The sequence below is a fragment of the Salmo salar genome, chromosome ssa19 (genome assembly GCF_905237065.1).
Source record: "Salmo salar chromosome ssa19, Ssal_v3.1, whole genome shotgun sequence".
Lineage (NCBI taxonomy): Eukaryota > Metazoa > Chordata > Actinopteri > Salmoniformes > Salmonidae > Salmo > Salmo salar.
In genome coordinates, this window is record NC_059460.1 from 41,089,214 (window position 1) to 41,116,713 (window position 27,500).

A 27,500-nucleotide genomic window follows, 5' to 3' on the forward strand; every position below is an offset into this window, starting at 1 on the left:
CTATCTGAAGATGAATACACTAACTGTGACTGTGGTTGTCTCTCCTAGCTATCTGAAGATGAATACACTAACTGTGATATGTGGTATGTGGTTGTCTCTCCTAGCTATCTGAAGATGAATACACTAACTGTGACTGTGATATGTGGTTGTCTCTCCTAGCTATCTGAAGATGAATACACTAACTGTGATATGTGGTTGTCTCTCCTAGCTATCTGAAGATGAATACACTAACTGTGATATGTGGTAGTCTCTCCTAGCTATCTGAAGATGAATACACTAACTGTGACTGTGGTTCTCTCTCCTAGCTATCTGAAGATGAATACACTAACTGTGATATGTGGTAGTCTCTCCTAGCTATCTGAAGATGAATACACTAACTGTGATATGTGGTTGTCTCTCCTAGCTATCTGAAGATGAATACACTAACTGTGATATGTGGTTGTCTCTCCTAGCTATCTGAAGATGAATACACTAACTGTGACTGTGAGTTGTCTCTCCTAGCTATCTGAAGATGAATACACTAACTGTGACTGTGGTTGTCTCTCCTAGCTATCTGAAGATGAATACACTAACTGTAATATGTGGTTGTCTCTCCTAGCTATCTGAAGATGAATACACTAACTGTGACTGTGGTTGTCTCTCCTAGCTATCTGAAGATGAATACACTAACTGTGACTGTGATATGTGGTTGTCTCTCCTAGCTATCTGAAGATGAATACACTAGCTGTACGTCGCTCTGGATAAGAGCATCTCCTCGCTTTGTGCACGGGGGGCATTGTCATGCTGAAACAGGTTAAGGGCCTTCCCCAAACTGTTGCCACAAAGTGTGAAGCACAGATTTGTCTAGAACAGACAGGTCCGGTCCGGCCAAGTCCGGTCCAGTTTCTGACTAGAGCAGCCAAGTCCGGTCCAGTTTCTGACTAGAGCAGCCAAGTCCGGTCCAGTTTCTGACTAGAGCAGCCAAGTCCGGTCCAGTTTCTGACTAGAGCAGCCAAGTCCGGTCCAGTTTCTGACTAGAGCAGCCAAGTCCGGTCCAGTTTCTGATGTCGCTATGTGCAGGATTGCTGAGAGTCCGTAAGAGATGTTCTGTGCCTTGTTATATTTTTGTCACTGAAAATGTCTGTTCACAGTAAACACATCTTCTGAGCATGACTCCTAATCTTTGGAAAGTTTTGTTCATGGAGAGATGCGTAGAACCTCAGTGACATTGTTTTGAATAGTTCTCCAATCACTGCATCAGACTGAAGATCGATAAGCTCAAGTTGCAGGTCAGTGGGAGTGTTATCCACACTGAAGGTGAAAGGAGAGGAAACCAAATGCATGTCATTGTCCAACACTTTGAAATCCTCAAAATGACGAGAAAACTCACCGTTCAAAGCATGCAGCAGCGATGGATACTCTCCCGCTGGTCATCTGATAGGGAACAGACTAGTAGTGTCGGAAGGTGGGTGAGATTGTTGGCTTCTACTTGACGGGTCAGGAGGAGTAATTTTCCCTTGAAGGCTTTGACAAGGCTGTACATCTGATGTGCAAAAAGGCCCTTGTAGTTTGGAATTCAGTTCATTCATGGAGGGCCATCATGCCCACGGAAGGTAAAATTCAGCCAACCATTCTTTGTTTCAGTTGAGGGAAATCCACATATTTTCCTTTCATTTGCAAAAATTTAATCTCAGACTTCAGGTCCCACACCCTTTTAAGCACCTTCCCCCAAACTCAATCTCACGTTTGTGTACATTCACCCTCAGCGAATGCCTTGCTATGTTTAGACATTTTGTTGGACAGCAAATAGCTAGCTCACAATTCCGTTGTTTGCTTAATGCATGTTTTGTGAAATGTCCTTGCTGTTTTTGCAACTGAGAAAGCAACTCCTTCGATGCACTTGCCCTCTGCTCAGAAGACATATTCCTATATTTCTCTTCATGCTTCGTCTGGAAGTGTCGGGACAAGTTGTAGTCTTTCAAGACAATGCTCTCTTCGCACATTAAGCACACAGCTTTCCCTGATACCGCAATAAAATAAATATTTCGATGTCCACTCTTGCTGGAACACCCTACATTCACTGTCTACTTTTTGAAAAAACAATTTTTACGCAATTTCTAGCTAGCTACTATTTGGATCTGTGCTGTCTGTTTCAGCCTGTCAGTCACTGTCTGTCCTCGTTCAGTTGTTATTTATACGTGCCTTCAAAATAAATGTCCCACAAGCGGTGGGAGTTAAGTCATTACACAAAGGTGAATATTCATTGGGCTTTTAATTTGAATAACACTTTTTTAAATTAAAAATGTACAATCGCAAATTATGTGATCTGAGTAGGATTCCGCGGGCCGCATTGAATCAGGTCGCCAGCATTTGCCCAGGCCTGGTCTAGAATGTCATTGCTGTAGCATTAAGATTTCCCTTCACTGGAACTAAGGGGCCGGAACCATGAAAAACAGCCCCAGACCATTATTCCGCCTCCACCAAACTTTACAGTTAGCGCTATGCATTCGGGCAGGTAGCATTCTCCTGGCATCCGCCAAACACAGATTTGTCCATCGGACTGCCAGATGGTGAAGCGTGATTCATCACTCCAGAAAACGTGTTTCCACTGGTCCAGAGTCCAACGGCGGTGAGCTTTACACCACTCCAGACGACACTTGGCATTGCTCATGGCGATCTCAGGCTTGTGTGCGGCTGCTCGGCCATGGAAACCCATTTTGATGAAGCTCCCGACAAACAGTTATTGTGTTGACGTTGCTTCCAGAGGCAGTTTGGAACTCTGTAGTGAGTGTTGCAACCGAGGACAGATGATTTTTTACACGCTACACGCTTCAGCACCACTTCACGGCTGAGCCGTTGTTGCTCCTAGATGTTTCCACTTCACAATAATAGCCCTTATAGTTGACCGAGGCAGACATTTTTACTAACTGACTTGTTGGAAAGGTGGCATCCTATGAACGGTGAAAGTCAGAGCTCTTCAGTAAGGCCATTCTACTGCCGATGTTTGTCTATGGAGATTGCATGCCGGTGTGCTTCATTTTATATACCAGTCAGCAAAAGGGGTGTGGCTGAAATAACCAAATCCACTAATTTGAAGAAAAGAGACTTAAGGAAAGCTTTGACTATGTACAGACTCCGTGAACATAGCCTTGCTATTGAGAAAGGCCCCCATAGGCAGACCTGGCTCTCAAGAGAAGACAGGATATGTGCACACTGCCCACAAAATGAGGTGGAAACTGAGCTGCACTTTCTAACCTCCTGCCAAATGTATGACCATATTAGAGACACATATTTCCCTCAGATTACACAGATCCACAAAGAATTAAAAAACAAACCCAATTTTGATAAACCCCCAAATCTACTGGGTGAAATACCAGTGTGCCATCACAGCAGCAAGATGTGTGACCTGTTGCAACAAGAAAAGGGCAACTAGGGAAGAACAAACACCATTGTAAATTCAACCCATATATATTTTCCCTTTTGTACTTTAACCATTTGTACATAATATGACATTTGAAATGTCTAAGCATTACACTCACAAAAGTATACTGTTCATTTGTATTGTTTATCTATTTCACCTGCTTTGGCAATGTAAACATGTTTCACATGCCAATAAAGCCCATTGAATTCAGACAGAGAGAACAAAAGTAGGGATGGGAGAGAGAGGGGTGGGAGAGATGGAGACGGGGGTGGGAGAGAGACAGGGATATGAGAGAGAGAGAGAGAGAGACAGGGATGGGAGAGAGAGAGAGAGAGACAGGGATGGGAGAGAGAGAGAGAGAGAGAGAGACAGGGATGGGAGAGAGAGAGACAGGGATGGGAGAGAGAGAGAGAGAGAGAGACAGGGATGGGAGAGAGAGAGAGAGAGAGAGAGAGAGACAGGGATGGGAGAGAGAGAGAGAGACAGGGATGGGAGAGAGAGAGAGAGAGAGAGAGACAGGGATGGGAGAGAGAGAGAGACAGGGATGGGAGAGAGAGAGAGAGAGAGAGACAGGGATGGGAGAGAGAGAGAGAGAGAGACAGGGATGGGAGAGAGAGAGAGAGAGAGAGACAGGGATGGGAGAGAGAGAGAGAGAGAGAGACAGGGATGGGAGAGAGAGAGAGAGAGAGACAGGGATGGGAGAGAGAGAGAGAGAGAGAGACAGGGATGGGAGAGAGAGAGAGAGAGAGACAGGGATGGGAGAGAGAGAGAGAGAGAGGGAGACAGGGATGGGAGAGAGAGACAGGGATGGGAGAGAGAGAGAGAGAGAGAGAGAGAGAGACAGGGATGGGAGAGAGAGAGAGAGACAGGGATGGGAGAGAGAGAGAGAGACAGGGATGGGAGAGGGAGAGAGAGACAGGGATGGGAGAGGGAGAGAGAGACAGGGATGGGAGAGGGAGAGAGAGACAGGGATGGGAGAGGGAGAGAGAGACAGGGATGGGAGAGGGAGAGAGAGACAGGGATGGGAGAGGGAGAGAGAGACAGGGATGGGAGAGGGAGAGAGAGACAGGGATGAGAGAGGAGAGAGAGAGACAGGGATGGGAGAGAGAGAGGGAGAGAGAGACAGGGATGGGAGAGAGAGAGAGAGAGAGAGACAGGGATGGAGAGAGAGAGAGAGAGAGAGAGAGACAGGGATGGGAGAGAGAGAGAGAGAGAGAGAGAGACAGGGATGGGAGAGAGAGAGAGAGAGAGAGAGAGAGAGGGATGGGAGAGAGAGAGAGAGAGAGAGAGACAGGGATGGGAGAGAGAGAGAGAGAGAGACAGGGATGGGAGAGAGAGAGAGAGAGACAGGGATGGGAGAGAGAGAGAGAGAGAGAGAACAGGGATGGGAGAGAGAGAGAGAGAGAGAGCAGGGATGGGAGAGAGAGAGAGAGAGAGAGACAGGGATGGGAGAGAGAGAGAGAGAGAGAACAGGGATGGGAGAGAGAGAGAGAGAGAGACAGGGATGGGAGAGAGAGAGAGAGAGAGACAGGGATGGGAGAGAGAGAGAGAGAGAGAGACAGGGATGGGAGAGAGAGAGAGAGAGAGAGAGGGAGACAGGGATGGGAGAGAGAGACAGGGATGGGAGAGAGAGAGAGAGACAGGGATGGGAGAGAGAGAGAGAGACAGGGATGGGAGAGAGAGAGAGACAGGGATGGGAGAGAGAGAGAGAGACAGGGATGGGAGAGAGAGAGAGAGACAGGGATGGGAGAGGGAGAGAGAGACAGGGATGGGAGAGGGAGAGAGAGACAGGGATGGGAGAGGGAGAGAGAGACAGGGATGGGAGAGGGAGAGAGGGAGAGAGAGACAGGGATGGGAGAGAGAGAGGGAGAGAGAGACAGGGATGGGAGAGAGAGAGAGAGACAGGGATGGGAGAGAGAGAGGGAGAGAGAGACAGGGATGGGAGAGAGAGAGGGAGAGAGAGACAGGGATGGGAGAGAGAGAGGGAGAGAGAGACAGGGATGGGAGAGAGAGAGGAGAGAGAGACAGGGATGGGAGAGAGAGAGGGAGAGAGAGACAGGGATGGGAGAGAGAGAGGAGAGAGAGACAGGGATGGGAGAGAGAGAGGAGAGAGAGACAGGGATGGGAGAGAGAGAGGGAGAGAGAGACAGGGATGGGAGAGAGAGAGAGAGAGACAGGGATGGGAGAGAGAGAGGAGAGAGACAGGGATGGGAGAGAGAGAGAGAGACAGGGATGGGAGAGAGAGAGAGAGACAGGGATGGGAGAGAGAGAGAGAGACAGGGATGGGAGAGAGAGAGAGAGACAGGGATGGGAGAGAGAGAGAGAGACAGGGATGGGAGAGAGAGAGAGAGACAGGGATGGGAGAGAGAGAGAGAGACAGGGATGGGAGAGAGAGAGAGAGACAGGGATGGGAGAGAGAGAGAGACAGGGATGGGAGAGAGAGAGAGAGACAGGGATGGGAAGAGAGAGAGAGACAGGGATGGGAGAGAGAGAGAGACAGGGATGGGAGAGAGAGAGAGACAGGGATGGGAGAGAGAGAGAGACAGGGATGGGAGAGAGAGAGAGAGACAGGGATGGGAGAGAGAGAGAGAGAGAGACAGGGATGGGAGAGAGAGAGAGAGAGACAGGGATGGGAGAGAGAGAGAGAGAGAGACAGGGATGGGAGAGAGAGACAGGGAGAGACAGGGATGGGAGAGAGACAGGGATGGGAGAGAGAGAGAGAGACAGGGATGGGAGAGAGAGAGAGAGACAGGGATGGGAGAGAGAGAGACAGGGAGAGAGAGAGAGACAGGGATGGGAGAGAGAGACAGGGATGGGAGAGAGAGACAGGGATAGAAGAGAGACAGGGAGAGAGAGAGAGACAGGGATGGGAGAGAGAGAGGAGAGAGAGAGAGACAGGGATGGGAGAGAGAGACAGGGATGGGAGAGAGAGACAGGGATGGGAGAGAGAGAGGGAGAGAGAGACAGGGATGGGAGAGAGACAGGGATGGGAGAGAGACAGAGAGAGACAGGGATGGGAGAGAGAGAGAGACAGGGATGGGAGAGAGAGAGAGACAGGGATGGGAGAGAGAGAGAGAGACAGGGATGGGAGAGAGAGGGATGAGAGAGAGACAGGGATGGGAGAGAGAGAGGGAGAGACAGGGACGGGAGAGAGAGAGGGAGAGACAGGGACGGGAGAGAGAGAGGGAGAGACAGGGACGGGAGAGAGAGAGGGAGAGACAGGGACGGGAGAGAGAGAGGGAGAGACAGGGACGGGAGAGAGAGAGGGAGAGACAGGGACGGGAGAGAGAGAGGGAGAGACAGGGACGGGAGAGAGAGGGAGAGACAGGGACGGGAGAGAGAGGGAGAGACAGGGACGGGAGAGAGAGAGGGAGAGACAGGGACGGGAGAGAGAGAGGGAGAGACAGGGACGGGAGAGAGAGGGAGAGACAGGGACGGGAGAGAGAGGGAGAGGTGAAAAAGAGAGGTGTAAAGAAAGAACGAGAGAACAAAAGGATGGATGGGAGAGAAATCAAGCCACATGCTTCATAGTGGCTGAGAGAGAGAGAGAACGAGAAAAGGAAGATTTAGCATTGACTGCAGAGAGTAAACTAATAAATAGTAAAACAATACAGAGTGGACACGAACAGGAGTCTGGGAGGCAGCTGGGATCAATAACATAGACCCTAGAGGAGATGAGAGATATGCTGCCTAGCTAGCAGACAAACAGCCCGTGGGTCAGAACAGAATAGTAGAGGAACTGGAAAAAATTATTATAAAGGTGATGAAATATATCTTTAGTCTCTATGAGGACCATTGATCACAACACCAGAGAGAGAGGAAACAGGAGGAGAGAGAGAGAGAGAGAGAGAGAGCAAACAGGAGGAGAGGGAGAGCGAGAGAGAGCAAACAGGAGGAGAGGGAGAGCGAGAGAGAGCAAACAGGAGGAGAGGGAGAGCGAGAGAGAGGAAACAGGAGGAGAGGGAGAGCGAGAGAGAGGAAACAGGAGGAGAGGGAGAGCGAGAGAGAGGAAACAGGAGGAGAGGGAGAGCGAGAGAGAGGAAACAGGAGGAGAGGGAGAGCGAGAGAGAGAAACAGGAGGAGAGGGAGAGCGAGAGAGAGGAAACAGGAGGAGAGGGAGAGCGAGAGAGAGGGAAACAGGAGGAGAGGGAGAGCGAGAGAGAGGAAACAGGAGGAGAGGGAGAGCGAGAGAGAGGAAACAGGAGGAGAGGGAGAGCGAGAGAGAGGAAACAGGAGGAGAGGGAGAGCGAGAGAGAGGAAACAGGAGGAGGGAGAGGAAACAGGAGGGAGAGAGAGGAAACAGGAGGGAGAGAGAGGAAACAGGAGGAGAGGGAGAGCGAGCAAACAGGAGGAGAGAGAGAGCGAGAGAGAGCAAACAGGAGGAGAGGGAGAGCGAGCAAACAGGAGGAGAGAGAGAGCGAGAGAGCAAACAGGAGGAGAGAGAGAGCGAGAGAGCAAACAGGAGGAGAGAGAGAGCGAGAGAGCAAACAGGAGGAGAGAGAGAGCGAGAGAGAGGAAACAGGAGGAGAGGGAGAGCGAGAGAGAGCAAACAGGAGGAGAGGGAGAGCGAGAGAGAGCAAACAGGAGGAGAGGGAGAGAGCGAGAGAGAGCAAACAGGAGGAGAGGGAGAGCGAGAGAGAGCAAACAGGAGGAGAGGGAGAGCGAGAGAGAGCAAACAGGAGGAGAGGGAGAGCGAGAGAGAGCAAACAGGAGGAGAGGGAGAGCGAGAGAGAGCAAACAGGAGGAGAGGGAGAGCGAGAGAGAGCAAACAGGAGGAGAGGGAGAGCGAGAGAGAGGAAACAGGAGGAGAGGGAGGAAACAGGAGGAGGGAGAGGAAACAGGAGGAGGGAGAGAGCGAGAGAGAGGAAACAGGAGGAGGGAGAGCGAGAGAGAGGAAACAGGAGGAGGGAGAGCGAGAGCGAGGAAACAGGAGGAGGGAGAGCGAGGAAACAGGAGGAGAGGGAGAGCGAGAGAGAGGAAACAGGAGGAGAGAGAGGAAACAGGAGGAGGGAGAGGAAACAGGAGGAGAGAGAGGAAACAGGAGGAGGGAGAGAGCGAGAGAGAGGAAACAGGAGGAGAGGGAGAGAGGAAACAGGACGGAGCGAAAGAGAGGAAACAGGAGGGAGAGAAAGAGAGGAAACAGGAGGGAGAGAAAGAGAGGAAACAGGAGGGAGAGAAAGAGAGGAAACAGGACGGAGAGAAAGAGAGGAAACAGGACGGAGAGAAAGAGAGGAAACAGGAGGGAGAGAAAGAGAGGAAACAGGACGGAGAGAAAGAGAGGAAACAGGAGGGAGAGAAAGAGAGGAAACAGGAGGAGAGAAAGAGAGGAAACAGGAGGGAGAGAAAGAGAGGAAACAGGAGGGAGAGAAAGAGAGGAAACAGGAGGAGAGAAAGAGAGGAAACAGGAGGGAGAGAAAGAGAGGAAACAGGAGGGAGAGAAAGAGAGGAAACAGGAGGAGAGAAAGAGAGGAAACAGGAGGGAGAGAAAGAGAGGAAACAGGAGGGAGAGAAAGAGAGGAAACAGGAGGAGAGAAAGAGAGGAAACAGGAGGGAGAGAAAGAGAGGAAACAGGAGGGAGAGAAAGAGAGGAAACAGGAGGAGAGAAAGAGAGGAAACAGGACGGAGAGAAAGAGAGGAAACAGGACGGAGAGAAAGAGAGGAAACAGGAGGAGAGAAAGAGAGGAAACAGGACGGAGAGAAAGAGAGGAAACAGGAGGAGAGAAAGAGAGGAAACAGGAGGGAGAGAAAACAGGAGGAGAGAAAGAGAGGAAACAGGACGGAGAGAAAGAGAGGAAACAGGATGGAGAGAAAGAGGAAACAGGACGGAGAGAAAGAGAGGAAACAGGAGACAGAGGACAGAGAGAGGACAGACAGAGACATGGGCTGGTGATCCTCTTGGCTCTTCCCCACTGTGAGGAACACAGGAGCAGAGGTAGAAACAGCAGAATAATCCTGCCCTACTGTCCGCCCACCCTACTGTCTGTCTACCCTACTGCCTGCCTGTCTACCCTACTGCCTGCCTGTCTACCCTACTGCCTGCCTGTCTGTCTGTCTGTCTGTCTACCCTACTGCCTGCAGGCAGGCAGGCAGGCAGGCAGTAGGGTAGACAGGCAGGCAGTAGGGTCCGTCCGTCCGTCCGTCCGACTGTCTGTCTATACATCCTACTGTCTGTCTGTCTATCGATCTGTCTGTCTATCCTAATGTCTGTCTATCCTAATGTCTGTCTGTCCTAATGTCTGTCTGTCCTAATGTCTGTCTATCCTAATGTCTGTCTGTCTGTCGATCTGTCTGTCTACCCTACTGCCTGCCTGTCTGTCGATCTGTCTGTCTACCCTACTGCCTGCCTGTCTGTCGATCTGTCTGTCTACCCTACTGCCTGCCTGTCTGTCGATCTGTCTGTCTACCCTACTGCCTGCCTGTCTGTCGATCTGTCTGTCTACCCTACTGCCTGCCTGTCTGTCGATCTGTCTGTCTACCCTACTGCCTGCCTGTCTGTCCGATCTGTCTGTCTACCCTACTGCCTGCCTGTCTGTCGATCTGTCTGTCTACCCTACTGCCTGCCTGTCTGTCGATCTGTCTGTCTACCCTACTGCCTGCCTGTCTGTCGATCTGTCTGTCTACCCTACTGCCTGCCTGTCTGTCGATCTGTCTGTCTACCCTACTGCCTGCCTGTCTGTCGCATCTGTCTGTCTACCCTACTGCCTGCCTGTCTGTCGATCTGTCTGTCTACCCTACTGCCTGCCTGTCTCGATCTGTCTGTCTACCCTACTGCCTGCCTGTCTGTCGATCTGTCTGTCTACCCTACTGCCTGCCTGTCTGTCGATCTGTCTGTCTACCCTACTGCCTGCCTGTCTGTCGATCTGTCTGTCTACCCTACTGCCTGCCTGTCGATCTGTCTGTCTACCCTACTGCCTGCCTGTCGATCTGTCTGTCTACCCTACTGCCTGCCTGTCGATCTGTCTGTCTACCCTACTGCCTGCCTGTCGATCTGTCTGTCTACCCTACTGCCTGCCTGTCGATCTGTCTGTCTACCCTACTGCCTGCCTGTCGATCTGTCTGTCTACCCTACTGCCAGCAGGCAGGCAGGCAGGCAGTAGGGTAGACAGGCAGGCAGGCAGGCAGGCAGTAGGGTAGACAGGCAGACAGGCAGGCAGGCAGGCAGTAGGATCCGTCTATCCTACCGCCTGTCGATCAGTCCGTCTATCCTACCGCCTGTCGATCTGTCCGTCTATCGATCTGTCCGTCTATCCTACCGCCTGTCGATCTGTCCGACTATCGATCTGTCCGTCTATCCTACCGCCTGTCGATCTGTCTGCCCGCCCTACTGTACGCCCGCCCTACTGTACGCCCGCCCGTCTGCCCGCCCGACCATTTGTCCGCCCGCCCGCGTCAGTCCGCCCGCCTGCCCGCCTCTGCCCGCCTCAGTCTGCCCGCCTCTCAGTCCGCCCGCCTCTCAGTCCGCCCGCCTCTCAGTCCGCCCGCCTCTCAGTCCGCCCGCCTCTCAGTCTGCCCGCCCGCCTCTCAGTCTGCCTGCCTGCCCGCCTGCCCCCCTCTGTCTGCCTGCCTCTCAGTCCGCCCCGCCCGCCCGCCTCTGTCCGCCCGCCCGCCCGCCTCTGTCCGCCCGCCCGCCCGCCTCTCAGTCTGCCCGTCTGTCTGCCCGCCCGCCTCTTTCCGCCCGCCTCTTTCCGCCCGCCTCTTTCTGCCCGCCCGCCCGCCCGTCTCTCAGTCTGCCCGCCCGCCCCGCCTCTGTCTGCCTGCCCGCCCGCCTCTGTCTGCCTGCCCGCCCGCCTCAGTCCGCCCGCCCCGCCCGCCTCTGTCCGCCCGCCCGCCTCTGTCCGCCCGCCCGCCCGCCTCTGTCCGCCCGCCCGCCCGTCTCTCAGTCTGCCTGCCCGCCCGCCTCTGTCCGCCCGCCTCTGTCCGCCCGCCTCTGTCCGCCCGCCTCTGTCCGCCCGCCTCTGTCCGCCCGCCTCTGTCCGCCCGCCCGCCTCTCAGTCCGCCCGCCCGCCCATCTCTCAGTCTGCCTGCCTGCCTGTCCGTCTGGGAATCTAACACAGTCACACTCAAAGCAACAACCCAGATGGCTGTTTTTGCATTTTAATTCCATTGTGATGAGAATTTTTTTCTAGAGAAATGAGAGACTAAAGGGGAAGAACTGTAGAAACTGGCCCATCACAGATTCAAGCCCGAAGCTTTTCAGACCAGGCTGGTAGAAAATGTACCAAACAAGCCAGAGATCCAGGTTAAATGTGATCTTTTCCATTGTCCCATATCAGATTTTGGAAATGGGGTTTAATAGGCCAAAATCCTTAAATTCCATCCTTGGTCCACAGACATTTTACTTTGCCATTTTAGACATTTAGCAGAGACTCTTATCCAGAGCAACCTACAGTTAGTGAGTCATTTAACAGAGACTCTTATCCAGAGCAACTTACAGTTAAGGTGACTGCACTAAGGTAGCAATATATCCCAGTCATAGTAAATACAACTTTGTGATCGTGATGTGCTGAAAGCAACACTCTCCTCTCTCTTCAGACCACCCTCTGACACACACTGCTGTGTTGATGTCTCCTCAGATGTGCTCTGACTGGCTAACTGGCCTCTGAAGCGATAGGCTGAAAACAACAAGCTCTCCTCTCCCCCCTCCGTCCTCCTCCTCTCCCCCCTCCCCTCCTCCACCTCTTGTCCTCCACCTCTCGTCCCCCTCTCGTCCTCCACCTCCCCCTCTCGTCCTGCACCTCCCCCTCTCGTCCTGCACCTCATCCTCCCCCGTCCTCTCCGTCCCCCACCTCGTCCTCCACCTCCCCTCTCGTCCTCCACCTCGTCCCTCCCCCGTCCTCTCCGTCCCCCCACCTCGTCCTCCCCCCGTCCTCCACGTCCCCCACCTCGTCCTCCCCGTCCCCCACCTCGTCCTCCCCCTCGTCCTCCCCCGTCCCCCACCTCGTCCTCCCCCGTCCTCTCCGTCCCCCACCCCCGTCCTCTCCGTCCCCACCTCGTCCTCCCCCCGTCCTCTCCGTCCCCCACCTCGTCCTCCCCCGTCCCCCACCCCGTCCTCTCCGTCCCCCACCTCGTCCTCTCCGTCCCCCACCTCGTCCTCCCCGTCCCCCACCTCGTCCTCCCCGTCCCCCCACCTCGTCCTCCCCGTCCTCTCCGTCCCCACCTTGTTCTCTCCGTCCCCACCTCGAACCTCCCCGTCCCCCACCTCGAACCTCTCCGTCCCCCACCTCGAGACCTCTCCGTCCCCCACCTCGTCCTCCCCGTCCTCTCCGTCCCCCGTCCTCTCCGTCCCCCACCTCGTCCTCCCCCGTCCTCTCCGTCCCCCACCCCGTCCTCTCCGTCCCCCACCTCGTCCTCCCCGTCCTCTCCGTCCCCCACCTCGTCCTCCCCCGTCCTCCCCGTCCCCACCTCGTCCTCCCCGTCCTCCCCGTCCCCCACCTCGTCCTCCCCGTCCTCTCCGTCCCCCACCCCGTCCTCTCCGTCCCCCACCTCGTCCTCCCCCGTCCTCTCCGTCCCCCCACCTCGTCCTCCCCGTCCTCCCCGTCCCCCACCTCGTCCTCCCCCTCCTCTCCGTCCCCACCCCGTCCTCTCCGTCCCCCACCTCGTCCTCCCCGTCCTCTCCGTCCCCCACCTCGTCCTCCCCGTCCTCCCCGTCCTCCCCGTCCCCCACCTCGTCCTCCCCGTCCTCTCCAGTCCCCCACCCCGTCCTCTCCGTCCCCCACCTCGTCCTCCCCGTCCTCTCCGTCCCCCACCTCGTCCTCCCCGTCCTCCCCGTCCCCCACCTCGTCCTCCCCGTCCTCCCCGTCCCCACCTCGTCCCCACCTCGTCCTCCCCGTCCTCCCCGTCCCCCACCTCGTCCTCCCCGTCCCCCACCTCGTCCTCCCCCGTCGCCCCCACCCCGTCCTCCCCGTCCCCCACCCCGTCCTCCCCGTCCCCCACCCCGTCCTCTCCGTCCCCCACCTCGTCCCCACCCCGTCCTCTCCGTCCCCACCTCGTCCTCCCCCCTCGTCCTCCCCCGTCCCCCACCTCGTCCTCCCTCGTCCTCTCCGTCCCCCACCTCGTCCTCGGGGACTGACTTGCAGGGGAGAGGTTGAGGGAGACATATCCTTGCTGTACTGTAGATGCAGTAGTTAGCTGTTTGTTTGTGGTGCAGACATGCAGTAGTCTTGGTATACCAGCAGGAGGCGGTGGTGAATGTGTCATCAAGATTCCTCCAGAGTCAGAGGGAGGAGTACTACAGTACGGGACATAATGCCTAGTAACATAACACGCTCCAGTAGGAGGTGGTGTCGTCAGGGAGACAGTAGGGCTGCAGGCTAGTGGAGCACAGCAGTGGGACTAACATGATAGAAACAGCAGATAAAATGATGTTAATGCTTGGGTGGAGGAAGAGAGGAGCTGGGAGAGAGAGGGAGGGAGGCAAAGAGAAAGAGCTGGGTGTAGAGCCAGAGCAATCAGGGAGGGGAGAGAGGGGAGGTCTTGAGAGACAGGAGGGAGAGTGGGAACAGACGGTCGTTGGCGTACCTTTATCTATGGAGGCGCCGGCCATGTGGTAGAAACTCAGAGCTGTATCCACATCATTCACATTCTTCAGGAAGGTAAAGAAATTCTCCACCTCCTCAAACGTAATGCCCTACAGAGAGAGAGACAGGAGAGAGCCAGAGGAGAGAGAGAGAGAGAGAGAGAGACAGGAGAGAGCCAGAGGAGAGAGAGAGAGAGAGAGAGAGACAGGAGAGAGCCAGAGGAGAGAGAGAGAGAGAGACAGGAGAGAGCCAGAGGGGAGAGAGAGAGCCAGAGGGGAGAGAGAGAGCCAGAGGGGAGAGAGAGAGCCAGAGGGGAGAGAGAGAGAGAGAGCCAGAGGAGAGAGAGAGAGAGAGCCAGAGGAGAGAGAGAGAGACAGAGGAGAGAGAGAGAGCCAGAGGAGAGAGAGAGAGCCAGAGGAGAGAGAGAGAGACAGAGGAGAGAGCCAGCCAGAGGAGACAGAGAGAGAGAGACAGCCAGAGGAGACAGGAGAGAGAGAGAGCCAGAGGAGACAGGACAGGAGAGAGAGACAGGAGAGAGCCAGAGGAGAGAGACAGGAGAGAGCCAGAGGAGAGAGAGAGAGAGCCAGAGAGAGAGAGAGAGAGCCAGAGGAGAGAGAGAGAGAGAGCCAGAGAGAGAGAGAGAGAGAGAGAGAGAGAGAGAGAGAGAGAGCCAGAGGAGAGAGAGAGAGAGAGAGAGACAGGAGAGAGCCAGAGGAGAGAGAGAGAGAGCAGGAGAGAGCCAGAGGAGAAGCGAGAGAGAGACAGGAGAGAGCCAGAGGAGAGAGAGCGAGAGAGACAGGAGAGAGCCAGAGGAGAGAGCCAGAGGAGAGAGCGAGAGAGAGACAGGAGAGAGCCAGAGGAGAGAGAGCGAGAGAGACAGGAGAGAGCCAGAGGAGAGAGAGGAGAGACAGGAGAGGCCAGGGAGAGAGAGAGAGGACAGGAGAGCCAGAGGAGAGAGAGAGAGAGAGACGGAGAGAGCCAGAGGAGAGAGAGAGAGAGACAGAGGTGGGGGACAGGAGAGAGCCAGAGGAAGAGAGAGAGAGACAGGAGAGAGCCAGAGGAGAGAGACAGGAGAGAGACAGGAGAGAGCCAGAGGAGAGAGACAGGAGAGAGACAGGAGAGAGCCAGAGGAGAGAGACAGGAGAGAGACAGGAGAGAGCCAGAGGAGAGAGCGAGAGAGAGAGAGAGAGAGAGAGAGAGACAGGAGAGAGCCAGAGGAGAGAGAGAGAGAGAGACAGGAGAGAGCCAGAGGAGAGAGTCAGAGGAGAGAGAGAGAGAGAGAGCCAGAGGAGAGAGACCAGAGGAGAGAGAGAGCCAGAGGGGAGAGAGAGAGAGAGAGAGAGCCAGAGAGAGACCAGAGGAGAGAAAGCGAGAGAGAGCGAGAGAGAGAGAGCGAGCCAGAGAGAGAAAGCGAGAGCCAGAGAGAGAGAGAGCGAGAGCCAGAGGAGAGAGAGGAGAGAGCCAGAGGAGAGAGAGAGACCAGAGGAGAGAGCCAGGAGAGAGCCAGAGAGAGAGAGAGCAGAAGCCAGAGAGCCAGAGGAGAGAGAGAGAGCCAGAGGAGAGAGAGAGCGAGAGCCAGAGGAGAGAGAGAGCGAGAGCCAGAGGAGAGAGAGAGAGAGAGCCAGAGGAGAGAGAGAGCGAGAGCCAGAGGAGAGAGAGAGAGAGCCAGAGGAGAGAGAGAGAGAGAGAGAGAGAGAGAGAGAGAGAGCCAGAGAGAGAGAGAGAGAGAGAGAGAGAGAGAGAGAGAGAGAGAGCCAGAGGAGAGAGAGAGAGAGAGAGAGAGAGGCGAGAGAGAGAGAGAGAGAGAGAGAGAGCCAGAGGAGAGAGAGAGAGAGAGCCAGAGGAGAGAGAGAGAGAGAGAGAGAGAGAGAGAGCCAGAGGAGAGAGAGAGAGAGAGAGAGAGAGAGAGAGAGAGCCAGAGGAGAGAGAGAGAGAGAGAGAGAGAGAGAGAGAGAGAGAGAGAGAGAGAGAGAGAGAGAGAGAGAGAGAGAGAGAGAGAGAGAGAGAGAGAGAGAGAGCCAGAGGAGAGAGAGAGAGAGCCAGAGGAGAGAGAGAGAGAGAGAGCAGAGAGAGAGAGAGAGAGAGAGAGAGACAGGAGAGAGCCAGAGGAGAGAGAGAGAGAGAGAGACAGGAGAGAGCCAGAGGAGAGAGAGAGAGAGAGAGACAGGAGAGAGAGCCAGAGGAGAGAGAGAGAGAGAGACAGGAGAGAGCCAGAGGAGAGAGAGAGAGAGAGAGACAGGAGAGAGCCAGAGGAGAGAGAGAGAGAGACAGGAGAGAGCCAGAGGAGAGAGAGAGAGAGAGACAGGAGAGAGCCAGAGGAGAGAGAGAGAGAGAGAGACAGGAGAGAGCCAGAGGAGAGAGAGAGAGAGAGACAGGAGAGAGCCAGAGGAGAGAGAGAGAGAGAGACAGGAGAGAGCCAGAGGAGAGAGAGAGAGAGAGACAGGAGAGAGCCAGAGGAGAGAGAGAGAGAGACAGGAGAGAGCCAGAGGAGAGAGAGAGAGAGAGAGCAGGAGAGAGCCAGAGGAGAGAGAGAGAGAGACAGGAGAGAGCCAGAGAGGAGAGAGAGAGAGAGAGAGAGAGACAGGAGAGAGCCAGAGGAGAGAGAGGAAAATAATAAAGTGAACCATGAATCTCAATTAGCTACTTAAACTCTAACATCCTCCTTGGCTCTGGCATGTTCCTCAACATTTGGAACCAAGGACTGATCACCCCAATCCACAAAAGTGGAGACAAATTTGAGCCCAGAATTTACCGTGGAGTCTGCGTCAACAGCAACCTCAGAAAATCACTCTGCAATATTAATAGCAGACCATTACACCCCCCCCGTCACTACACAACTGATTGGCTCAAACGCCTTAAGGAAAGAAATTCCACAAATTAACTTAAGGCACACCTGTTAATTGAAATGCATTCCAGGTGACTACCTCATGAAGCTGGTTGAGAGAATTTTTTATTTATTTTATTTTTATTTCACCTTTATTTAACCAGGTAGGCTAGTTGAGAACAAGTTCTCATTTGCAACTGCCACCTGGCCAAGATAAAGCGTAGCAATTTGACACATACAACAACAGAGTTACACATGGAATAAACAAAACATACAGTCAATAATACAGTAGAACAAAAGAAAACAAAAGGTCTATATACAGTGAGTGCAAATGAGGTAAGTTAAGGCAATAAATTGGCCATGGTGGCGAAGTAATTACAATATAGCAATTAAACACTGGAATGGTAGATGTGCAGAAGATGAATGTGCAAGTAGAGATACTGGGGTGCAAAGGAGCAAGATAAATAAATAAATAAATACAGTATGGGGATGAGGTAGGTAGATAGATGGGCTGTTTACAGATGGGCTATGTACAGGTGCAGTGATCTGTGAGCTGCTCTGACAGCTGGTGCTTAAAGCTAGTGAGGGAGGTAAGAGTCTCCAGCTTCAGTGATTTTTGCAGTTCGATCCAGTCATTGGCAGCAGAGAACTAGAAGGAGAGAATGCCAAGAGTGTGCCGAGTTGTCTTCAAGGCAAAGGGTGGCTACTTTGAAGAATCTCAAATATAAAATATATTTTGATTGATTTAACACTTTTTTTGGTTACTATATAATTCCATATGTGTTATTTCATAGTTTTGATGTCGTCACTATTATTCTACAATGAAGAAAAACCCTGGAATGAGGTGTTCTAAAAAGTTTAACCTGTAGTCTATATCCACTCTTCAACATATACATCAACGAATTGGCGATGGCACTAGAACATTCTGCAGCCCCTGGCCTCACCCTACTAGAGTCTGAAGTCAAATGTCTACTGTTTGCTGATGATCTGGTGCTTCTGTCCACAATCAAGGAGGGCCTACAGCAGCACCTAGGTCTTCTGCACAGATTCTGCCAGACCTGGTCCCTGACAGTAAATCTCAGTAAGACCAAAATAATGGTGTTCCAAAAAAGGTCCAGTTGCCAGGCCCACAAATACATATTCAATCTAGACACTGTTACCCTAGAGCACACAAAAAAAACTATACATACCTCGGCCTTAACATCAGCGCCACAAGTAACTTCCACAAAACTGTGAACGATCTGAGAGGCAAGGCAAGAATAGCCTTCTATGCCATCAAAAGTAACATAAAACTCAACACCCTAATTAGGATCTGGCTAACAAATACTTGAATCAGTTATAGAACCCATTGCCCTCTATGGTTGCTCACCAACAAAGAATTCACCAAATGGGTCAAACACCCCAAAATATACTTTGTGTACAATGCAAAACTCCAAAACAATGCAGGGCAGAATTAGGACTCATACCCACTAGTTATCTACATCCAGGAAAAAGACCTGTTCAATTCAACAGCTTCCTAAAAGGAAGTGATACCCACACATTCCACCACAAAGCCCTCACCTACAGAGAGACAAACCCAGAGAAGAGTTCACTCAGCCAGCTGGTTCTGGGGCTCTGTTCACAAACACAAACAGAGCCCCAGGACAGAAACACAATTAGACCCAACCAAATTCTGAGAAAACAAAAAATTAATTACTTGACACACTGGAAAGAATCAACAAACAGAGAATGCTATTTGTCCCTAAACAGAGAGTACACAGTGACTGACCCAAACTTAAGGGAAGCTTTGACTATGTACAGACTCAGTGAGCGTAGCCTTGCTATTGAGAGAGGCCGCCGAAGGCAAACCTGGCTCCCACAGAGCACAGAAAGAATTTGAAAACAAATCAAACATTGATAAACTCCCATATCTGTCAGGTGAAATACCGCAGTGTGCCATCACAGCAGCAAGATTTGTGGCCCGTTACCATGAGAAAAGGGCAACCAGAGGAGTACAAACACCATTGTAAATTCAACCTATATTTATGCGTTTAATCATCTTCCCCTACTAAACGATACGCACTGAGCAGGTACCTGTACCACCACCGAATGAAACGGTGAAACAGAACAGAAAGGAAGCGACGGTGAAAAGACTCACACGGGGCAGCAGGTGTCAGAGAATATGGGGATGATGTGGAACCTTCGGTTGGTAAGGGGGACAAAATGTCAACATGGACAATTTCTTCACTTCACTGTCATTGGCGAACAAGTTGTTTGCAAAATAAAACAAGCCTTGTCGGCACCATGAACAAAGAGATGGGACTTCACCCCCTCTGCGCTACATAAGGCACGTGCACAGCCGTTGTACTACACACAACAGTGCTGAAGAATGACAAGACAACACTCCCACTTTACCAAGGCAAGGCAAGAAAGAACGTGTCTGTCAGTTGCCATCGACGGGGACACAATAAAGAGAAAAGCCGGATACTATTACATTGTACAACCAAACAAAGATATAGATGAAATTATGCTCTTCTGTAGAACACGTTCTGTATTTACTACGGGAAAATAATCCTCAATGTTTTCCTCTCTATAGGTCGGTGTGGATGTTTTGGATCAGACGGAACGGCTGTACCCACCACGGGCCTGTTGCTGTTGATTTGCTTGATTTGCTGCAAGTGTATCAACTGCTTGAAGAGACTTCATCAGGACAGACTTCATCACGAGTCTGGCACACGAACTGCGTGAGAGACATCACGAGTTTGGCACACGAGCTGCGTGAGAGACATCACGAGTCTGGCACACGAGCTGCGTGAGAGACATCACGAGTCTGGCACACGAGCTGCGTGAGAGACATCACGAGTCTGGCACACGAGCTGCGTGAGAGACATCACGAGTCTGGCACACGAGCTGCGTGAGAGACATCACGAGTCTGGCACACGAGCTGCGTGAGAGACATCACGAGTCTGGCACACGAGCTGCGTGAGAGACATCACGAGTCTGGCACACGAGCTACATGAGAAACATGAGTCTGGCATACGAACTAAGTCAGAGACATTTGAGGACTAAGATTCCACGTGAGCCTTTGATGTCGCCAGGTGGGCAGATGCACAAAGAACAGAACCCAAGACACCTGCAAGCTAGGTGTTGGTGGGAAATGTGAGGCGAAGGTTTGTGTCGACTGTTTGGACAAGGGACAACCGCTAAATGAAATCCAACTGATGCCGTTGAGTGAAGACGCAGCACGAGCTGACAATAACTGACTATTTAACTGCCGTCATATCGACCATATTCAATATAATGCAATTACTGATTTAATGCTGGTTTTCACTATCAAACACTCGGCGCTTACGGTGATGTTTCAGGCCTACAGGTGACGTTTAAGGCCTACAGCTGTTACGGTGATGTTTCAGGCCTACAGCTGTTACGGTGATGTTTCAGGCCTACAGCTGTTACGGTGATGTTTAAGGCCTACAGCTGTTACGGTGATGTTTCAGGCCTACAGCTGTTACGGTGATGTTTCAGGCCTACAGGTGATGTTTCAGGCCTACAGGTGATGTTTCAGGCCTACAGGTGATGTTTCAGGCCTACAGGTGATGTTTAAGGCCTACAGGTGATGTTTAAGGCCTACAGGTGATGTTTAAGGCCTACAGGTGATGTTTCAGGCCTACAGGTGATGTTTAAGGCCTACAGGTGATGTTTAAGGCCTACAGGTGTTACGGTGATGTTTAAGGCTACTGATGATGTTTAAGGCCTACAGGTGATGTTTAAGGCCTACAGGTGATGTTTCAGGCCTACAGGTGATGTTTCAGGCCTACAGGTGATGTTTCAGGCCTACAGGTGATGTTTCAGGCCTACAGGTGATGTTTCAGGCCTACAGGTGTTACGGTGATGTTTAAGGCCTACAGGTGATGTTTAAGGCCTACAGGTGTTACGGTGATGTTTAAGGCTACAGATGATGTTTAAGGCCTACAGATGTTTTCATCATCTGACCACACGTGTTGCTGACCGTGCGTCTTCATGGTTGGGGTATTTTGCAAATAATATTAAAAACATAAAAATAAGTTGTTAGCATGTTCCAGATATATGTTTCATAGTTGTAACAAAATAATAACATTGATTAAACAGTTGAATTAGGTGGTTTTTGTGGGGTTTTGTTTTTACATATTGCCTACAGTAACAAACTAATGAAAATGCTACTTTGCTATTTGAAATGAAAAATATAATCTTATTCTAATGTTACTTAACACCGTCAAATGATTATTTTAGCAATAGCATATATGAAATGTATTAATCCCACTGTTAGAATGTTGCCATCAGAATGATGGTCCCTACAGGCCTAGAGTTTCCAGTGTTAATAGGAATTCTGCTTCAAATTATTTTATTGCTGTGAAACTCAGTTAAACATCATCATGACAAGAGACTGATTACACACACACACACACACACACACACACACACACACACACACACACACACACACACCTCTGATTACGCTCCTGTAGTTAGGAGAGTTCTATTCAACGGTGGGCTCAGAGATGGGGTAGCATGACAAGGGAAGCAAGCTTTACACCCCCGTACACACAAACTGCTGGAGTAGCTGACAGCAGAGAGAGGAGCAGCTGGCTGTATGAGAGAGAGAGGAAGAGAGAGAGGAGACAGAAGGAGAGAGAGGAGAGAGGAAGAGAGAGAGGAAGAGAAGGAGAGAGGAAGAGAAGGAGAGAGGGATGAGGGACTAAGTGAGCGAGAAGGACGTAAAGGAAGAGAAAGAAAGCGGGAGAGAGGGGGATAGAAAGAGAGGAGAGAATTGAGACAGGCGTGGGGTAGAGACAGGTGTCCCCTTGTCTAGATACCTCCTTGGCATCAATGAAAACCTAAGTTACAATTTGAAACATTGTGATTCACCCAGACTGAGTTGTAATTGAGTAGCAACTCAGAACAGACAGACAGACAGACACACAGACAGAGATAGAGAGAGAGAGATAGAGACTCTGCACTCAGAATTCTGCAAAACCATCCTCTGTGTACAGTGTAAAACACCAAATAACGCACGCAGAGCAGAATTAGGCCGATACCCGCTAATTATCAACATCCAGAAAAGAGCCGTTAAATTCTTCAACCACCTAAAAGGAAGTGATTCCCAAACCTTCCATAACAAAGCCATCACCTACAGAGAGATGAACCTGGAGAAGAGTCCCCTAAGCAAGCTGGTCCTGGGGCTCTGTTCACAAACACAAACAGACCCCACAGAGCCCCAGGACAGCAACACAATTAGACCCCAACCAAATCATGAGAAAACAAAAAGAGAATTACTTGACACTTGGAAAGAATGAACAAAAAAACTGAGCAAACTAGAATGCTATTTGGCCCTAAACAGAGACGGCGGGAGCAGCAGTTAGCCTAGTGGTTAGAGCGTTGGACTAGTAACCGAAAAGTTTCTAGATCGAATTCCCGAGTTGACTAGGTAAAAATCTATCGTTCTGCCCCAGAACAAGGCAGTTAACCCATTGTTCCCCGGTAGGCCATCATTGTAAATAAGAATTTGTTCTTAACTGACTTGCCTAATTAAATAAATACATGAAATACACAATGGCAGAACACCTGACCACTGTCACCGACACAAAATTAAGGAAAGCTTTGACTATGTACAGACTCCGTGAGCATAGCCTTGCTATTGAGAAAGGCAGACCTGGCTCTCAAGAGAAGACAGGATATGTGCACACTGCCCACAAAATGAGGTGGAAACTGAGCTGCACTTCCTAACCTCCTGCCAAATGTATGATCATATTAGAGTCACATATTTCCCTCAGACTACACAGATCCACAAAGAATTCTAAAACTAACCGATATTGATAAACTCCCAAATCTACTGGGTGAAATACCACAGTGTGCCATCACAGCAGCAAGATTTGTGACCTGTTGCCACAAGAAAAGGTCAACCAGTGAAGAACAAACACCATTATAAATACAACCCATATATATTTATTTTCCCTTTTGTACTTTAACCATTTTCACATCATTACAACACTGTATATAGACATAATATGACATGTCTTTATTCTTTTGGAACTTCTGTGAGTGTAATGTTTTTTAATCCATTTCACATATGTTTTGGGAACGAGAGAGAGACACAGAGAGAGGACTGTGCTGCTCCTTCACTGTGATGTATTACCCATCAGTCTGTCTCAGTACCTGAGCATCTTTGAACATCTTCTTGAGTCCCTTCTGCATCTGTTTGAGTTTACGTGACTGGACTCCGCTGTAGGACAGCAGCATACCTCCAAACTGTCTCTCTGTTATGCACCCATCCACTGGGTCGTTACGCATAAACTGGAGAGAGAGAGAGAGAGAGAAGGGGGGGAGAAAGGTGAGGGAGAGATGGGTGAAGAGGGAAAAAGAGGAAGAGAGACGGGTTACTATTATTTTCCATTATAAGTAGTGATGCTTGATGCAATCCTTGCACGCTAGGAATATGGGATCAAATACTACACTTTTGAATACTTTAATACACATACACTACATGACCAAAAATATGTGGACACCTGCTCGTCCAACATCTCATTCCAAAATCATGGGCATTAATATGGAGTTGGTCCCCCCCTTTTGCTGCTATAACAGTCTCCACTCTTCTGGGAAGGCTTTCCACTAGATGTTGGAACATTGCTGCGGGGACTTGCTTCTATTCATCCACAAGAGCATTAGAGAGGTCGGGCACTGATGTTGGGCGATTAGTCCTGGCTCGCAGTCGGTGTTCCAATTCATCCCAAAGGTGTTGGATGGGGTTGAGGTCAGGACTCTGTGCAGGCCAGTCAAGTTCTTCCACACCGATCTTGACAAGCCATTTCTGTATGGACCTCGCTTTGTGCACGGGGGCATTGTCATGCTGAAACAGGAAAGGGCTTCCCCAAACTGTTGCCACAAAGTTGGAAACAGAGAATCGTCTAGAATGTCATTGTATGCTGTAGTGTTAAGACTTCCCTTCACTGGAACTAAGAGGCCTAGCCCGAACCATGAAAAACAGTCCCAGACCATTATTCCTCCTCCACCAAACTTTACAGTTGGCCTATGCCTTGGGACAGGTAGCACTCTCCTGGCATCCGCCAAACCCAGATTCGTTCGTCTGACTGTCAGATGATGAAACATGATTCATCACTCCAGAGAATGTGTTTCCACTGCTCCAGAGTCCAATGGCGGTGAGCTTTACACCACTTCAGCCGATGCTTGGCATTGCGCATGGTGATCTTAGGCTTGTGTGCGGCTGCTCGGCCATGGAAACCCATTTCATGAAGCTCCCAACTAAAAGTTATCATGCTGACGTTGCTTCCAGGAGGAGTTTGGAACTCAGTAGTGATTGTTGCAACCGAGGACAGACGGTTTTACTCACTACGCGCTTCAGCACTCGGTGGTCCTGTTCTGAGAGCTTGTGTGGCCTACCACTTCGCAGCTGAGTCGTTATTGTGAAGTGGAAACGTCTAGGAACAACAACAGCACTTACAGTTGAGCGGGGCAGCTCTAGCAGGGCCAAACTGACTTGCTGGAAAGGTGGCATCCTGTGAAAGTCACTGTGCTCTTCAGTATGGCCATTCTACTGCCAATGTTTGTCTATGGAGACTGCATGGCTGTGTGCTCGATTGTATACACTTGTCAGCAATGGGTGTTGCTGAAATAGCCAAATCCACTAATTTGAAGGGGTGTCCACATACTTTTGTATATATATATAGTGTATAGGTGAATTTGACACAATACTTTAGGTTCCAAAAGCCTGGCACCATCCCTACAGTGAAGCATGATTCTGCCACCACCATGCTTCACTGTAGGGATGGCAGGTTTCCTCCAGACATGACCCTTGGCATTCAGGCCAAATAACTAAATCTTGGTTTCATCAGACCAGAGAATCTTGTTTCTCATGGTCTGAGAGAGTCTTTAGGTGCCTTGCGGCAAACTTTCAGCAAACAAGCGGGCTGTCATGTGCCTTTTACTGAGGAGTGGCTTCCGTCTGGTCACTCTACCATAAAGGCCTGATTGGTGGAGTGCTGCAGAGATGGTTGTCCTTCTGGAAGGTTCTCCCTTCTCCACAGAGGAAATCTGGAGCTCTGCCAGAGTGACCATCGGGTTCTTTGTCACCTCCCTTCCCCTCTGATTGCTCAGTTTGGCCGGGCGGCCAGCTCTAGGAAGTCTTGGAGGTTCCAAACTTCTTCCATTTCAGAATGATGGAGGCCACTGTGTTCTTGGAGATCTTCAATGCTTCAAAAATTATTGGTACTCTTCCCCAGATCTGTGCATCGACACAATCCTGTCGTCTCGGAGCTCTACAGACAATTCCTTGGACCTCATGGCTTGGTTTTTGCTTTGACATTCACTGTCAACTGCGGGACCTTATATAGACAGCTGTGTGCAATTTCCAAATCATGTCCAATCAAATGAATTTACCACAGGTGGACTCCAATGAAGTTGTAGAAACATCAAGGATGATCAATGGAAACACGATGCACCTGAGCTCAATTTAGAGTCTCCTAGCAAAGGGTCTGAACACTTACGTAAATAATGTATTTTTGTTTTTAATTTGTAATACATTCGCAAAAATGTCTAAAAACCTGTTTTTGCTTTGTAATTGTGGGATATTGTGATGTCATTGTGGGGTATTGTGATGTCATTGTGGGGTATTGTGATGTCATGCATTCTAGTCAGAATGTTGAAGATGGTGATGAGGAACCTATTGACATCAGCAGAGAGGGAGAAGTGGCTCTAAGTGCTGATCCGGGGTCAGTCCTGGTTCAGTCTAAGAGCATTATGAGAAGGTCAGGATCTGAATGGGGAACAGTCATTAAAGTCCATTTATTTCTGCATTAATAAGCACTAAGCAGCGGTCCTTTATGTTACACATACATACATACTGAAGGCACAATATGTGTAAGTATTCACACCCCTTGACTTTCCCCACATTCGGTGACTGTTCCATTGGTTCCACTGCACCAGGCACACGTACAAACGCCTTCTTATTGGGCCTTTGTCCATTCTGCTTTTTTAACACAATAATATGACTCTCACACACACACACACAGGGGAGTAAGACAACAACATGGCTCCCGAATGCCGCAGCGGTCTAAGGCACTGCATCTCAGTGCTTGAGGCGTCACTACAGACCCTGGTTCAATTCCAGGCTGCATCACAACCGGGAGTCCCATAGGGCAGCGCACAATTGGCCCAGCACCGTCTGGGTTTGGCCGGTCCAGGCCGTCATTGTAAATAAGAATTTGTTCTATACAGACTTGCCTAGTTAAACAAGGGACCACCTCATCTCTGTACCCCACACATACAATTATCTGTAAGGTCCCTCAGTCAAGAATTGAATTTCAAACATATTCAACCACAAAGACCAAGGAGGTTTTCCAATGCCTCGCAAATAAGGGCACCTATTGGTAAAAACACATTTTCAAGCATGGTTGTGGCTGCATCATGTTATTGGTATACTTGTCATTGGCAAGGACTAATGACAAGCACATGATTCAAATAAATGGAATAGAGCTAAGCAACAACATGGCTCCTGAATGGTGTAGTGGAATAGAGCTAAGCAACAACATGGCTCCCGAATGGAGCAGTGGAATGGAGCTAGGTAACAACATGGCTCCCGAATGGAGAAGTGGAATGGAGCTAGGTAACAACATGGCTCCCGAATGGAGAAGTGGAATAGAGCTAGGTAACAACATGGCTCCCAAATGGAGCAGTGGATTAGAGCTAGGTAACAACATGGCTCCCGAATCGAGCAGTGGAATAGAGCTAGGTAACAACATGGCTCCCGAATGGAGCTAGGTAACAACATGGCTCCCGAATGGAGCAGTGGAATAGAGCTAGGTAACAACATGGCTCCCAAATGGAGCAGTGGAATAGAGCTAGGTAACAACATGGCTCCCAAATGGAGCAGTGGAATAGAGCTAGGTAACAACATGGCTCCCAAATGGAGCAGTGGAATAGAGCTAGGTAACAACATGGCTCCCAAATGGAGCAGTGGAATAGAGCTAGGTAACAACATGGCTCCCGAATGGAGCAGTGGAATAGAGCTAGGTAACAACATGGCTCCCAAATGGAGCAGTGGAATAGAGCTAGGTAACAACATGGCTCCCGAATGGAGCAGTGGAATAGAGCTAGGTAACAACATGGCTCCCGAATGGAGCAGTGGAATAGAGCTAGGTAACAACATGGCTCCCGAATGGAGCAGTGGAATAGAGCTAGGTAACAACATGGCTCCCAAATGGAGCAGTGGAATAGAGCTAGGTAACAACATGGCTCCCGAATGGAGCAGTGGAATAGAGCTAGGTAACAACATGGCTCCCGAATGGAGCAGTGGAATAGAGCTAGGTAACAACATGGCTCCCGAATGGAGCAGTGGAATAGAGCTAGGTAACAACATGGCTCCCGAATGGAGCAGTGGAATAGAGCTAGGTAACAACATGGCTCCCGAATGGAGCAGTGGAATAGAGCTAGGTAACAACATGGCTCCCGAATGGAGCAGTGGAATAGAGCTAGGTAACAACATGGCTCCCAAATGGAGCAGTGGAATAGAGCTAGGTAACAACATGGCTCCCGAATGGAGCAGTGGAATAGAGCTAGGCACAGAGAAACACATTCTAGTCCTACCGTGTTTCAGTTTCACTGCACCTGCTGCTACGCAGTATATTTAGGAGAGAACGAGAGAGAGAGAAAACGATAGAGAGAACGAGAGTTCTGTAAGATTCTCCTACATGTCCAGAGGAAAACTACAAATAATGCATGCAGGGCAGAA

The 27,500-nt window shown here is 50.7% G+C and overlaps 1 protein-coding gene across 4 annotated transcripts in view; it reads right to left on the reverse strand.

Moving 5' to 3' along the window:
* The window catches only part of micu1 (mitochondrial calcium uptake 1), a 101,618-nt gene that overhangs the window by 1,431 nt on the left and 72,687 nt on the right, over nt 1-27,500 (reverse strand). For all 4 annotated transcript variants that reach the window (XM_014157973.2, XM_014157976.2, XM_014157975.2 and 1 more), the window contains 2 exons: nt 22,913-23,050; nt 13,919-14,027 (listed from right to left, as the gene is read on the reverse strand). In XM_014157973.2, coding sequence (XP_014013448.1) covers nt 13,919-14,027; nt 22,913-23,050 — 247 coding nt within the window. The remainder of the gene's footprint in view (nt 1-13,918; nt 14,028-22,912; nt 23,051-27,500) is intronic.